General features: G+C 31.3%; 1 protein-coding gene across 1 annotated transcript; it reads right to left on the reverse strand.

Moving 5' to 3' along the window:
- Positions 1-10,911: 10,911 nt before the first annotated feature.
- Positions 10,912-12,957, reverse strand: LOC112679263 (zinc finger BED domain-containing protein 5-like). The gene is made up of 2 exons (XM_025549000.1): positions 12,695-12,957; positions 10,912-12,000 (listed from the first exon to the last, which is right to left on the reverse strand). Exon 2 carries the CDS (start codon positions 11,984-11,986, stop codon positions 11,288-11,290), a length of 699 nt encoding a protein of 232 aa, XP_025404785.1. The 5' UTR covers positions 11,987-12,000; positions 12,695-12,957; the 3' UTR covers positions 10,912-11,287.
- Positions 12,958-14,134: the final 1,177 nt, after the last annotated feature.

Here is a 14,134-nt window from a genome sequence, read left to right on the forward strand (position 1 = left end):
TGTGTGTGTGTGTGTGTGTGTGTGTGTGTGTGTGTGTGTGTGTGTGTATGTGTGTGTGAATAAATGTGTACATGTGAGTATATAATATTACTCTTTTGCTCTTTTCACCGAGGTAAATCCTCGTACAAGGTCGCCGTCGTGGTCGCGGTCTCGCGCACAGTCCGTCGTCGTATATTACATATCTTATAATAATTGGTGTTTTTTTTTTTTAACTGACGGACATGATTGGCGGCGTTGTCGTCGGTTGCATTAAAAACGCGTACACCACCACGTATTCTATGTATTGACTATACTATTACTATATCGTTATTACTATTGTTGTGCATACTCTGTGATATAGCCATGTACTGGTATTTCGCACGCGTAATCACCTCGAACCGTAACTCGATGTGACGTATTATGGTTTGGTGCGGACGTATGCGGTTTTAATGAACGATATATGCAATATGCGACGCACGCGCACACGTTTCGATAAGTAAACAATATTATAATGTCGTTCAAAAAAACGCACCTATTCACACACACACACAGGCGCGAGTGCGCGCGCACGATATATTATAAATGTAGTAAGACGTGCGTGCACACTGCGAAAACAAAAATAAAGTAAAAAAATTCATTTAAAAACACGAGACTTGTGCGCCGAACCGCGCCGCGGTTGGATACACGCATATATGTAATAGCCGTCTAAGTAAAAAGCTATTCGTTTAGGTATGCAAAATACGCCAGCTGACGTGATTTTTTTCGTCGTTTTACATAAACAGACACGCCGAACATTTGCCAGAAGATACATATAGTGCGTCGAAACGTATAACAGTGGTGTTTTGATGTAATTTGAAAATTTGATGAATCGAAATTTTCGCATAGATTTTTAATATTTTCGAACTGCCTTTAGGGAATACTATGTAGACTATATGACTATGGTTATTATTATTATTTACCGTCCTGTTTTCAACCAACTTGATTTGGATGTATCTATCAGTGAAAAATAGACGTTCAGTAAAGTTCAGTCATAACTTTTCTTATTCAATTTGATACGTTACACAAATCACAACGTCCAACTCACTCTAATAGCACCATTCTTCATTCTTCTAAATTCCACCAATCACTCTAAAATTGAATTACTGATAGGCGGTTAATAATCTACACCATAATACACACATACCCCAAGGGTCATTTAAAAATTGGTATTAAAATAAATGTATGAGTTCAACACAATATATATATATTTTAAGACATTACATTTTTTTTTGCATCAGCCCTTGTTCCATGTTTAAAATACAACTGCTTAGTTGGTTCACTAAAAGTTGGCTTAACTGATTTACTCCCCCTCTGGTCAATAAAAGTTCCGTATACGTCACTTCTGCACATAAGCAGTATAAAGCTAACAATAAGAATGTTTAATAGCCGCATTCAAAAAAATTAATTATACTTATTTTATTATGAAACGAGTATATAATATATAAGTACAACGCAATTGTGGCAAATCGCGTTGCACTTAGTGCATTTCCGATTTCCAACCCCTCTGATCAATAAAAGTTCCGGATACGCCACTACTGCACATAAGCAGTATAAAGCTAATAATAAGAATGTTTAATAGCCGCATACGAAAAAATTAATTATAATTATTTTATTATAAAGCGAGTATATAATATACAAGTACAAATCAATTGTGGCTAATCGCGTTGCGTTTCGTGTATTTTATATTCGTTTGCAGAAACTAAACATGTAATATGTACGAATAGATATACCAATACCTAAATATTATGGTAGTAGTGGGACTATACCTCTTTTTCAAGGTTTGCAAAAGGCTGCCACTTCTCCCCCCAACTGAAAGTTATTTTAAGCGTTCAGAATTCTGGTAAAAATATACACACAAATGTCTTAATAACTGTTTGATTTAAAATTTAATTTTTTTCGTTAAAAAAATAGAGACTGAATAACCATTTATTTTATTGTTATAAGTTCATAATTAAAATTTTAAATAAATTACGAATGAAAAAAAATTAATATATAACACTTAAAATGGTTTAAGTAATATATTTAAATAGTGTAAAAGAACAAAAGCATAATTATATGCTTCATTGAAAAAACAAAATAAATTTGATAAATAATTATAATTAATCATAACATAATGTTCAGTTAAGTTTTTTAAATCATCAATAATGTCTTCCGGATTTAAATATATAGCCATTTATTTTTCTGTAATTCAATACATTATGCTATTCAATATCTATTAAAGGATGGTAATTCTTAATTTTGTTATTACATTAGCACATAATTTTTGTTTCAAAAATAATTAAAAATATGTAACTGAAAATAAAAATGTAATAATAATAATTATAGTCAGTGCCGGCGTTAGGTATTGCGGGAACCTGGACATAGGTATTAGCCTTTAGGTTCCCAGAAAAGGGCGAAATACTAGCTTTTTTTTTATATCAGGATTTTTTAAAAAAAAATACTGTTTTTCTTCGAATTTTAAACAATAACTATAGAGAAAATAAATATTTATATTATTATTTATTGTAGGAATCCTACTCGACGGGTATCGTCGAAATATTACGCTTTCGTCGTATCGATAACGATTTACTTTGTAATTTGTACTATGGCTAAATTTAGATATCATTTTCCAAATAACTGATGATAGGCATAATATAGATCAGGGGTCTCCAACCTTTTTTTACCGCGGGCCAAATTTGATATACGCTTTGGCATCGCGGGCCAACATTTTTAGAAAAATAGATAGGTTATAAAATTGAGCAATAAATAATAATAAATAAGATTTATTTAAAAAATGTATGTTTATTTATATAATTTTTTTATTTTATAATTCAAAATTTCGTTTTATTATGATAAGAGTAAGTTATTTAGTGAGACGTTTGGAATTGATTGTCTTTTAAAATGTCTTGAAAGTTTGCATCAAACTTTGTGGTTCCAATTAGCAGTGTCGCTTGTAAATGTTCGTCACTTAAGTTAGTTCTGTACTTAGATTTGACATATTTCATTTTTGAAAATGTCTGCTCACATAAGTATGTTGAGCTAAATATTGATATCATTTCACGCGCATGTTTTTTGAGATTTGGAAATGATTCCTCTGGCAACATGGCGTAAAATTGTTGGAGACTAGCTTCCTTGAAATAGTCTTTGAAATTGTTGTTTGATATGAGCTCGATAACTTCAAGCTGAAACTCTGTCGGTAAAGTTTCTATTTTTAATGCAAATGGATTTTCAAAAATTCGAATACGGTCTTCTGCACTTTTGAAATCTCTAAATCGGGTCTGGAACTGCTCTTTTAAATAGGTGAGAACTCCAACAGCAAAATCGGTAGGGAATTCTTTATAATTTTCAAGTTTGAATTTGTTGCATGTTGGAAAATAGGCAAGATTTTTTTCTATTAATTGATTTGTGAATAGATTTAGTTTTAATTTGAAAGCTCTAATGTAGGAATATGTATCTGAAATCAACGAGTTAGCTCCTTGCAACTTTAAATGCAACTTTAAACTCATTAAGGAGCTGAGTTATATCGACGAGAAAAGCTAATTTCCATAGCCATGTTAAATCAGTTAACTCAGTTATAACACGGTTTTTTTCTGTCATAAATGTGTCGATTTCTGAACGAAGATAAAAAAATGTTTTCAAGACGTGACCTCGGCTGAGCCAACGAACTTCGCAATGATAGGGAATACTGGGTACTCGCTTTCAATTTCAGCAAGAAAGTTCTTAAACTGACGGTGACTGAGAGCACTTTTTCGAATATAATTTACATTCTGCACAACAATATTCATAACTTCATATATTGGTGCATTTTTCCCACACAAAGTTTGCTGGTGTATTATGCAGTGAATAGCCATTGGTGCTGCTGCACCAGTCTCCAATATAGCTTTACAAATATTTCCAACCAAACCTGTATGTGCTCCACACATGTTGCGTTCACCATCAGTAGTTACGCCTTTTAAAATGCTAAATTCAAGACCCAAAGTAAAAATAGATTCTTTTACCTTCAAAAAAATTTCATTACCAGTACATGAGTCTTTCATTGAGTGGACGGCGGCCAATTCTTCGGTTATTTCAAAAGATTCATTGACTTCGCGAACGAATAAAAGCACCTGCGCTGAGTCTGAAGTGTCGGTAGATTCATCCAAAGCAATTGAAAAATATTTAAAGCTTTTAGCAATATCTTTTAATTGACGAATAATATAATTTCCGAGATCTGTGGTACGTCGCGCAATTGTATTCGCTGACAAGCTAATACCGGTGAATAAATTGATTTTATCGGGACAAATCTCTTCAACTGTTTTCAAAATGCACTCCTTTACAATTTGGCCATCAGTAAACGGTTTTCCGGCTATCGCCAGAGTACGGGCTACTTGAAAACTTGCTTTTACGAGAGATTCATTTTGACATGACCGTTTAATAAAAATTGACTGTTGAGCTAGTAAATTCTGTTTTAAGATTTCAAATTTGTCCGATCGTAGTTAACCAGATAGGTCGTTATATGTAGATGCGTGCTTGCTTTTATAATGTCTACCAATATTATATTCTTTCAAAACAGCAACCTTTTCCTTGCAAATAACGCATAAAGCAACATTATTTTGTTCAATGAAGAAATAGTCATTATTCCACTTTTTGTTAAAAACACGGCACTCTGTATCGACTTTCCGTTTTTTATTTAAACTCATATTTATTTTAATACAGCACAGAGCACTACACTCGATAATAAATGACACTTAACTACAATAATCATAAAAACTGATTCTACATAATTTATAAATTATACCCGATATACTACAGTAGACTCACGCAGTTAGAAAAACCCGTCGATCACACGTTCGATAGCATTATTATTACAACGGAAAAAGTCGATCATATCTTATCTGACAATCGCGTAAGTTTTGAGTACAATATTAGGCAGATAAGTGTGATTGACGAGTTTTTCTATTATTCGTGTTAGTATATATTTACAAACATAAATTGTTATGAATAATACCAAAAGAAAAAAAATAATAAATTTATTTTATTTTATTAATTAATTCAATAAAAAATAAATTAAACTAATGAAAATTAATATTAATATTAATGTTTTTTTATATATTATTTTTAAAACATTAATTAGCTAGGCGGGCCGATGTAAAAACCTTGGCGGGCCGTAGGTTGGAGACCCCTGATATAGATTTATAATTTGTTGATATAAAATGTCAATGTGTCTCACGGTATTAAGATGATAGTTAAAAATCACGGGGTTCTTTAACAAGCGCGGGATCCTGGACAAATGTTCCATTCGTCCTCCCCTAGCGCCGGCACTGATTATAGTGTAATATTAAATCATGATATAAATGTATAAACCAAATATATCAGGCTTTTTATTTATTTTTGGTATTTTTAGAAACAAGGCTCTGTATTCAGGATATGCAGCTGCATAACCTGCATACCCCTTTCATACGCCTGTGAGTGGGACACGTATAATTATATATCATAATTATTATAATATAATACTATATACAATGTTATAAAATCGCAAAAATAAATTAAACGCCCGGTAGATATAGCATGTGCGCACGCGTACGCGATGATTTTTTGATGGTAAAATAGTCAAGAAATCATCTCCCAAGGACTGTGTATTTACGTGGTTCATTTCTTGTTTATGCCCGCCATGAACGAAAAATAAAATAAAATATTTTTGTCGACAGTCCGGTTTACATCGAATTCAACTCGCGCCCTTGTAGGAATGGTAATACATTTATAACGATCAAAGAAATTACCGAAAACCCGTGTTTTCAAAGAGTCCTCGCGTTCTCAATTTTCCGCAGCAACTGAACGAGAAAAACAACAGTCGATTTTGATGTTTTTTTTCTTCGTTTACTCCGCGCGTTCGGCTTTATTTAGGTTATTACTTATTATGGTTTTAATAGTCTAGTGTACCACGTTGAACATTCTACGCGCATTAACGTTGTTATTAAATTACAGTTTTTGTTGACAATAATAATAAATGGCATTATATAACACATTACGCACACACACACACACACATATACACACACATGTATATATATATATAGAAAGAGAGAGAGGAAGAAATATTTTCACACAGTATTATGATCGTTTTACCGTAATCAAAGAAAAATTCTTCAAACTTTTTTTAAAAACATTTTTAAACAGTGTACACTAACCAATCTACTTAAAATGAATATTCATTAAAAGCTATTTTTTCGCAGGTAAAATGTTTTCAAACAATTACGAATTTAGAAACGTGTAAATAAAGCCTAACCATAAAAAAGGTAATTAATATGTATACGCTGCAAAAAGTATTAGTTATTAATATACTACTAAAAAATAAATATTTGACACATTCGGATGAGTGATGTAAAATTTATTAAACCAGTAAATATTTAGAGCATGGTTCCATAATTACTATATCAATGTAAAATAATTTTTTTTTAATCTATCAATAATAATTGTCTCAACAAACTGAACGGTTTAACAGTAATAGTTATAGTAATAGTGAATTTAAACGTCTTTCAGTTGTCTTTTTTTGAATTTTAAAAAAAATTATCTCTGAACAGAAGAGATTTTAGTCTGTGTTAGGAAGTTCTATTTTCACTTTTGAAGTGGAGTGATCCTTTGGTTTTGTTGAACTTAAGTAATTTGGTTGTAAATATACAGATATGGTACAGACTGTATATAAACAGCTTATAGATCAACTTATCATATTCTAAAACCAATGCGGTACATATTAGATACCTACTCTTTTTAAACTTTGGGAACTCGCATCGTATGCTATCTACTTGTACTTTGATCGCGTTATATGTTATTTACCTTTTGGGTGATATCTACTTTGTACGGAGACTGATATTGCAGATATAATCGTATAATTATAAACATCAACTCGGACGAATGGAGGGTTTACAGCAATTTAAGTGACCACGGATATGTGCATAAGACTGTAAACCACCAGCTCCACTTCATTGATCCAGAAACAGGGCCCAAAATTCAATCCATAGAGTCTACGTGGAGACGTGTCAAGTAAAATATGGCATAACGTGGTGCCACTAACTTATTGGAACGGCAGTTGATGGAAGAGTGGTGGCGTTCACTCAATGCATCAAAGAATCTTTCTGACCAGTTTTTTAAAGACATAAAAAAAAGTTCATTAATGTAACAGATGCCCAGACGACACTTACAATCTACAGATTGCGAGGTGGAAAATTGTAGATAACATACAACGTCAACAAACGATTGTGATAGATACATTTTTCATGTAGCATACGACGCGAGTTCCAAACTTTGTAACACGTTATTAATTTAGTATCTGTTAACGGATACCAATTGGTAGGGGCATAAAAATCGGTTTCGATAGTGCGTGTTCATCAACGTGAGTGAGAGGGAGAAGGATTGCCAAACAAAACACGTTTGAACAAAAATATCCAGTCGCACGAATAACCGAAAACAACAATAACAACAGTTCAGTGTTATTTGTTTGTCGGTTATTTGTTTCCAGACGATTGCTGCAGTAAAAATATGTAGGTACTTGTCGAGCCGTAGATCGAGGCAATAGTATTGTAATTAATAATATAATGCTAAAACGAAATGAGGCTGTTACAGACATCAAAATAAAATAAAATCATAGATTTTAATATAGTACCTGCTCAGGCCTTGTTGGTCATACTTAAAGGTATACGATTTCGGTATTAAAATAAACTTAAAAAAATACCACCAAACTTGTATTAGAACCGTTTTACTCATTTTTTTTTTTTTGTTTTTGATAATCCACTTACCAAAAACATAGTGCTCGACGGAAACGATTACATAGGAACGGTAAAACACGGCCGAACGAAAAATGATAATAATAATAATAAATAATATTAATAATAATAATAACTGGTTACGTTTCGTCGATGTGTTGTCTGTACGGGAGCAACAGAAAAGGTGATTTAAACTTTCAAAGAAGACAAACAATATATAAAAAGGTACACGCACGTAAGTACGTAGGGTTACTACACTATAATACACGCCCGCACAAGTACGGAGAAATTTATTATGAGATATAATGCAGTGCGGGTAGTATTTAAACTTATTATATGTATGTATTTATATAAATTATTCTGCACGAGGGCTACTGAAAAATTTTTCATGGTCGAAAATCCCAACGTAATGGCGACGAAAACAGAAATTCCCTAATAAGCAAAATATTTTGTTATAAAAAAATAAAATTAATAAATATATTCAATATGGTAATATTTAAATCAAATTTATAAAACAGATATTAAAAATACGTATAATAATGTATAATTGCATGTGTATATATAGTAGATTCTCGTTATGTCGAATCTCAAGGGGAACAGAAAAAAGTTCGAGATATCGAAAACTTCGAGATATCGAGTTTTATTAAAAATAAAAAATAATTTATATAAATGTATTTTGTATAATGTATATGAATTATAAATAATACGAATGCCTAAAATACATAATTTGAATACTTAAAATACTGAAATGACTGAATAAATTATTTTTTTTTTTAAAAAAATCTGTCATTAAAGTTTGCTTGATATTACTTCTTTCTGTCACGATGTCTTCTAAATTAGATAATACAGAAAAAGCCTTATCTTCCATACCTGCAGTAGTCTCAACAAAATTCCTTAGTGTTTTTAAAGCATGTTTAGCTTGTTGAATTGTAACTTCAAAAATGACTTCCTCCTCATTTTGTGGTTCGCTTTCACTCTCGCTGGTATTTTCGATGTTTTCTGATAAAATTGTATTATCTATCTATGTTTTACATACGTGTACATTATTGTCCATTTCCACATAATGTGAAAAACTTCTGTCGTCTAAATTAAGATGATCAGCAACAAAATTCCATTTATCATCACAAATAGTAGTTGAGTTATCTAATGCAATTATATCACGGTCTTTAAAACCGGCTTATACGAAGCAATTTACTATATTTAGCTATATTATAGTCTGTGGTGTTACACTTCTTCAAGCCTTATCAGACATTCTTATAGCTTCAAGTACGTTTATAGAAAATGGTTCATTGTTATCGATATTATCAACTAACCGTCTGATTATTTCTCTTCTATAATACATTTTGAAATTCTGTATAATGCCTTGGTCCATGGGCTATAGATATGGTATAGATATTGTATTAGGTGGTAAAAAATGTACTCTAATGGAATTTAATTCAATATCCTAATTATGAGTTGTACAATTATCTATGAATAGTAGAATTTTTCGATTTTCTAGTTTCATTTTTCTATCAAAATTTAAAAGCTACTCACTAAATAATAATGAAGTCATCCTAGCCTTTTTATTTGACCTATATTCAACTGGTAAAGATTTAATTTCTTTAAAACACATAGGCTTCTTTGCTTTACCAATGACAAATAATTTTAGTTTTTCAGTTCCAGGCATATTTTCTCCTACCATAGTTATAATGCGCTCTTTACTGTATTTCCCACCCGAACATTCTTCACCTTTTAACATTAATGTTTTATCCGGTAAGCATTTGAAAAATAAGTCCGTTTCATCGACATTAAAAATATCATTAGAAGAATAACCTGCTAAGACGTCAGGAAGATTTTTAATCCAATTTGAACAACAATGTGTGTCTACTGAAGCTTTTTCTCCACAAACACTTCGAAAAACTACATCATGTCTTTTTTTTTCAATTTGTAAGCCATCCACTACTAGCTTTAAAATTAGTGTGTCCTAGTTGTGCATATTCGTTTGCTTTTTCAAGTAAAATTGTTCCATTTATTGGTATATTTTTATCTCGACACTGAGTAAACCATTTTAGTAAACATTTATCAATGTCCAAATAAGGAGTCATCCTCATTTTTTCATATTTCCACGTCTGAACTTCATTATTTTCGGTAATGTGTTTGGTGGATATTGAATTCATTGGCGATTTTACATTTTTTACGGTCACCTTTTTCAACTAACTGTATTAAACGAACTTTGTCCGAAATTGAAAGAACATTTAATTTAAGCTTCTTTTTCATTTCACTACAAACGAACAAATGAATAATCGAACTACGAAAGACTACAAACATGACTACCAACGCGCTAAAACACAATCGCTAAACTGCACAATGTATGCAATGTACTGCACTAATGTACTGCACAATTCTTCTTTTAACCATAATAAAAATATATGTGAACTGGAGATAACGAAAAACGATTCATTTTATATCGAGTTATCGAGAGCAAAACACTATTAAGTGTAATAGTAGTTTCAACGGGAATTCAAAGTAGTTCGAGATAACGAAAAATTCGAGATAGCGACATTCGACACATTAAGAATCTACTGTATAAGCCACAGCTATCCTACTTGCTTAGCGTGACTCAAACTTTCCAAAAAGGTTGGACCCCCCGGTGAGATAAATAACAAGACGAAGAAAAACAGCAATCCTTATCCAACCTTTTTACATAAAAGAAACACAACACGATTATGCTCAGCTAATTAGCTCGATAGCACTCGGTTTTACCTTTTTACCTACAAAAAATGCAACACGATTGCGCCCAGCAAAGTAGTTGGATAGCGCTCTGTGAAATATAAGGTCTTGCCTTTCTAACAATTTTCAAATATACTATTTAAAAATACAGCCAGAGTGTATAACACAAAGTTTAAATTAGGTTAGATTATCATTTTAACAATTTTCCTTCCCAACAGGCTTTATGCCCTATAGCAGCAGTTCTCAAACTTTTTTCTTCGCGGAGCCCAAATATTCCTAAAAAAAATTACGGAGCCCCAAAAATCAGAAATGTCTATATGAGACAACAAAAATTCATAAAAAAATGATGTCAATTGTAAATGATTTGCTTTTTATTTTTATTTTCTGTAAAATACGAATATATACAAATTATTCAATTAATATTAATTTAATAAGAAAAAAGAACATAATATTTTAGCAATTTATTTATTTATTAATGTGATCCATGATGTTGGCTTTTTTTATTGACCAGTATTTTTATATTTGGCTTGATAGGCGAGAGTTGAATGCGCATATCTGCTTCAGCATCCAATTTATTACGATATTTGGTTTTCATTGATGCATATGATGAAAATCAGGTTTCACATAGATATGTTGTTGCGAAAGGAAGAAGTGCTGAGATAGCTTTTTTAGCCAGAGATTGATATTCGTTAGTAATACTGCTACTGCACCAAAAATCTGTTAATGATATTTTATCAAATAAAGTTTTTATGGATGAATCCGGTGGTTATTTCAATAAATTCTTCATACTCCGTTATAGATAAATCTTCGGGCTTATCGTTGATTAAAAACGGATTTTTAACCTAATTATATCGTTGGATAAATTCTATATCTTTACTTTCTGGAAAATATTTTTCTAATGACGATAATATTTCATTTAAATGTTGTTCAATTTCGCCATATATTTTATCAAAATCTTCAATATTACCATCAATCGATTCTAAATATTCCTTTAACAAAGGAAAACTATCAATTTTATGTTGAGAAAAACACACAGCCCAAAATTTAATTTTTTTTTTTAAAGCTCGAATTTTGTCATTTGCCGTGAAAACAGTGGTCATTTTACCTTGTATTGATAAGTTCATTTCATTTAATTTTGTGAAAATATCAGCCAAGTAACTAAGTCGAAATAACCACATTTTATCAGTAAGTCTGAGCTGTAAATTAAATGGGTGATCGGTGAAAAAAACGTACAATTCATTGCGCAATTCGAGTAAGCGTACAAGTGTTTTCCTCCGAGAAAGCCATCTTACTTCGGTATGGTAAAGTAGTGATTTGTGCATACTTCCCATATCTTCACACAAAATTGTGAACAGTCTTGTGCTCAATGGTCGAGATTTTACGAAATTTATAATCTTCACTGCCTCATTAAGTACATTTTTAAGAGGTATTGGCATCTTTTTAATAGCAAGTGCTTGACGATGAAAAATGCAATGACTATTACTACAGTTGTTTGTTACTTCTTTAATTCGCGAAACCACGCCAGCAGTTTTTCCAACCATTGCCTTCGCTCCATCTGTACAAATATCAATACAATTATCCCAAGTCAATCCTTCTAATTCGAAAAAATTGTTCAACATATTGAAGATTTCATAACCAGTTGTATAAGTGGACAAAGGTTGACATAATAAGAGGTCTTCTTCAAGAGAAGTTTGATATTTATACCTAAAGAATACAAGCAATACAGCTAATCCAGAAACGTCAGTGGATTCATCCATTTGTAAAGAAAAATTATTACATTTAAGACGAGATTTTATGTGAGTTGATATATCGTTAATTCTACGCCTAACGGTATCGTTGGAAAGTGGAATAGTATTTATTTTTTTGACTGCCTTTTCATATAACATACAACTAACAGTATCAGTCACGCAAGGTTTGATGAGACTTTCGGCAATTGTATGAGATTAACCAGCCTGAGCTATACGATAACTGACCATATAAGATGCCTCTGTTGCTTTTTCATTTGCTGTTTTTGTTACTTCAGCTATAAAGTTCTTATTCTTTAAAAGTTGATCACGCAATCGAATAAAATAATCTATAGGTTTATCTTTCACGTTTGTATGGTTAGTTTCCAGATGACGGCGCAATTTGGCTGGCACCAATGAACTATTCGGAAAAACTTTACTACATACAACGCACTGTGTATAACTATTTTCATGTATGAAACCAAAAGAGATATAATTTTCGTCATATTTTCTTCTTTTACTTACTGTAGTGTCAGATGTCGCTGTATCAGATTGTTAGGTGGACTATTTACTCTTTTTAAACTCGCACTATTAGTCGGTGTGATACATATATTTTCATTTGCATCTGATGAGGATGATCCCACTGTATTTCTTGATTTGTTAAGCCAACGATCCATTTGAATTTTTATTCACAAAAAAAAATTGTTAACAATAAAAACAATTGATGGTAAAATAGGAAACACGTAATACGAAATAAACACCGAAATAACAATATTTGCGTCAGCGCCGATGAATAACGAGTAATGACTGAAGAATCAAGAAATTATTAGAACTTCGTAGAATGTAGATTGTACTATTGTAGATAAGTAAACTAAATAATTATCGTACAACATGTCAAATGAACGAAAAACCCGACTTTTATCTAATCTCATTTTGACAATGACACAAAATATGACATGTGGATTTATAAATATTTTAAAGTTTTAAACGTTTAAAATAATACATATTGGTACGGTCCAAATAATATTGATTATAAAAATAAAAATTTAACTAAGAAATATAATAATAATTTTATAATTTAAATTTAATTAATTCAGATATTCTCAAGGAGCCACGGAGCCCCTAGACTATTCTCGCGGAGCCCTAGGGCTCCGCGGAGCACAGTTTGAGAACCACTGCCCTATAGGACTGACAACATGTATTTATTTATTCACATACTATAATACTATATGATAACCTGTTATTCATGAAGTTATTAAAATATTATTTGACATCCAAAGTGAAACTTATTTAAAAATTAAAAGTATTAAAGAAAATCGTATAAACCTCGAAAACAACAAGAAAACAAATTTAAATTTATTATGCAAACTTGGAACAAAATTAAATTTCTGTGCTAGAATATATGAATATAATGGACCCTAATTTTGTGCCACAAAATTGTAATTAGTAGCTTCGTGATTTATTGAATTATTTTATGTATATTTGGACAAATATTATTTTATCGAATAAAAAAAAATGCATTAATAGTTTTAAAAAGTATATGTTATTGTTTACTAATGTATCTAATGTATCTATGAGGAACAATTTTTAACCAAGCCAACAATTTAATTTTGTTGTCAGTCCTAAGCCTGTAAAATTGGGAAGGAATATTGTTAAAATGATAATCTAACATAACTTAAATTTTGAGTTTCACATTTCGACTGTATATTAAAATAGTATATTTGAAAATTCTTAGAAAGGCAAGACCTTATATTTCACAGAGCGCTATCGAACAATTTTGCTGGGCGCAATCGTGTTGCATTTTTTGTAGGTAAAAAGGTAAAACCGAGTGCTATCGAGCTAATTAGCTGAGCACAATCGTGTTGTGTTTTTTTCATGTAAAAAGTTAGGCGGGCGCAATCGTGTTATAGCCATTTTTCAAAAGAGAATCTATCAATTATATTTTTTATGTTATTTTCACAGTCA

Source organism: Sipha flava, unplaced genomic scaffold (assembly GCF_003268045.1).
Source record: "Sipha flava isolate LNK unplaced genomic scaffold, YSA_version1 133_pilon_pilon, whole genome shotgun sequence".
NCBI classification, from domain to species: Eukaryota; Metazoa; Arthropoda; class Insecta; order Hemiptera; family Aphididae; genus Sipha; species Sipha flava.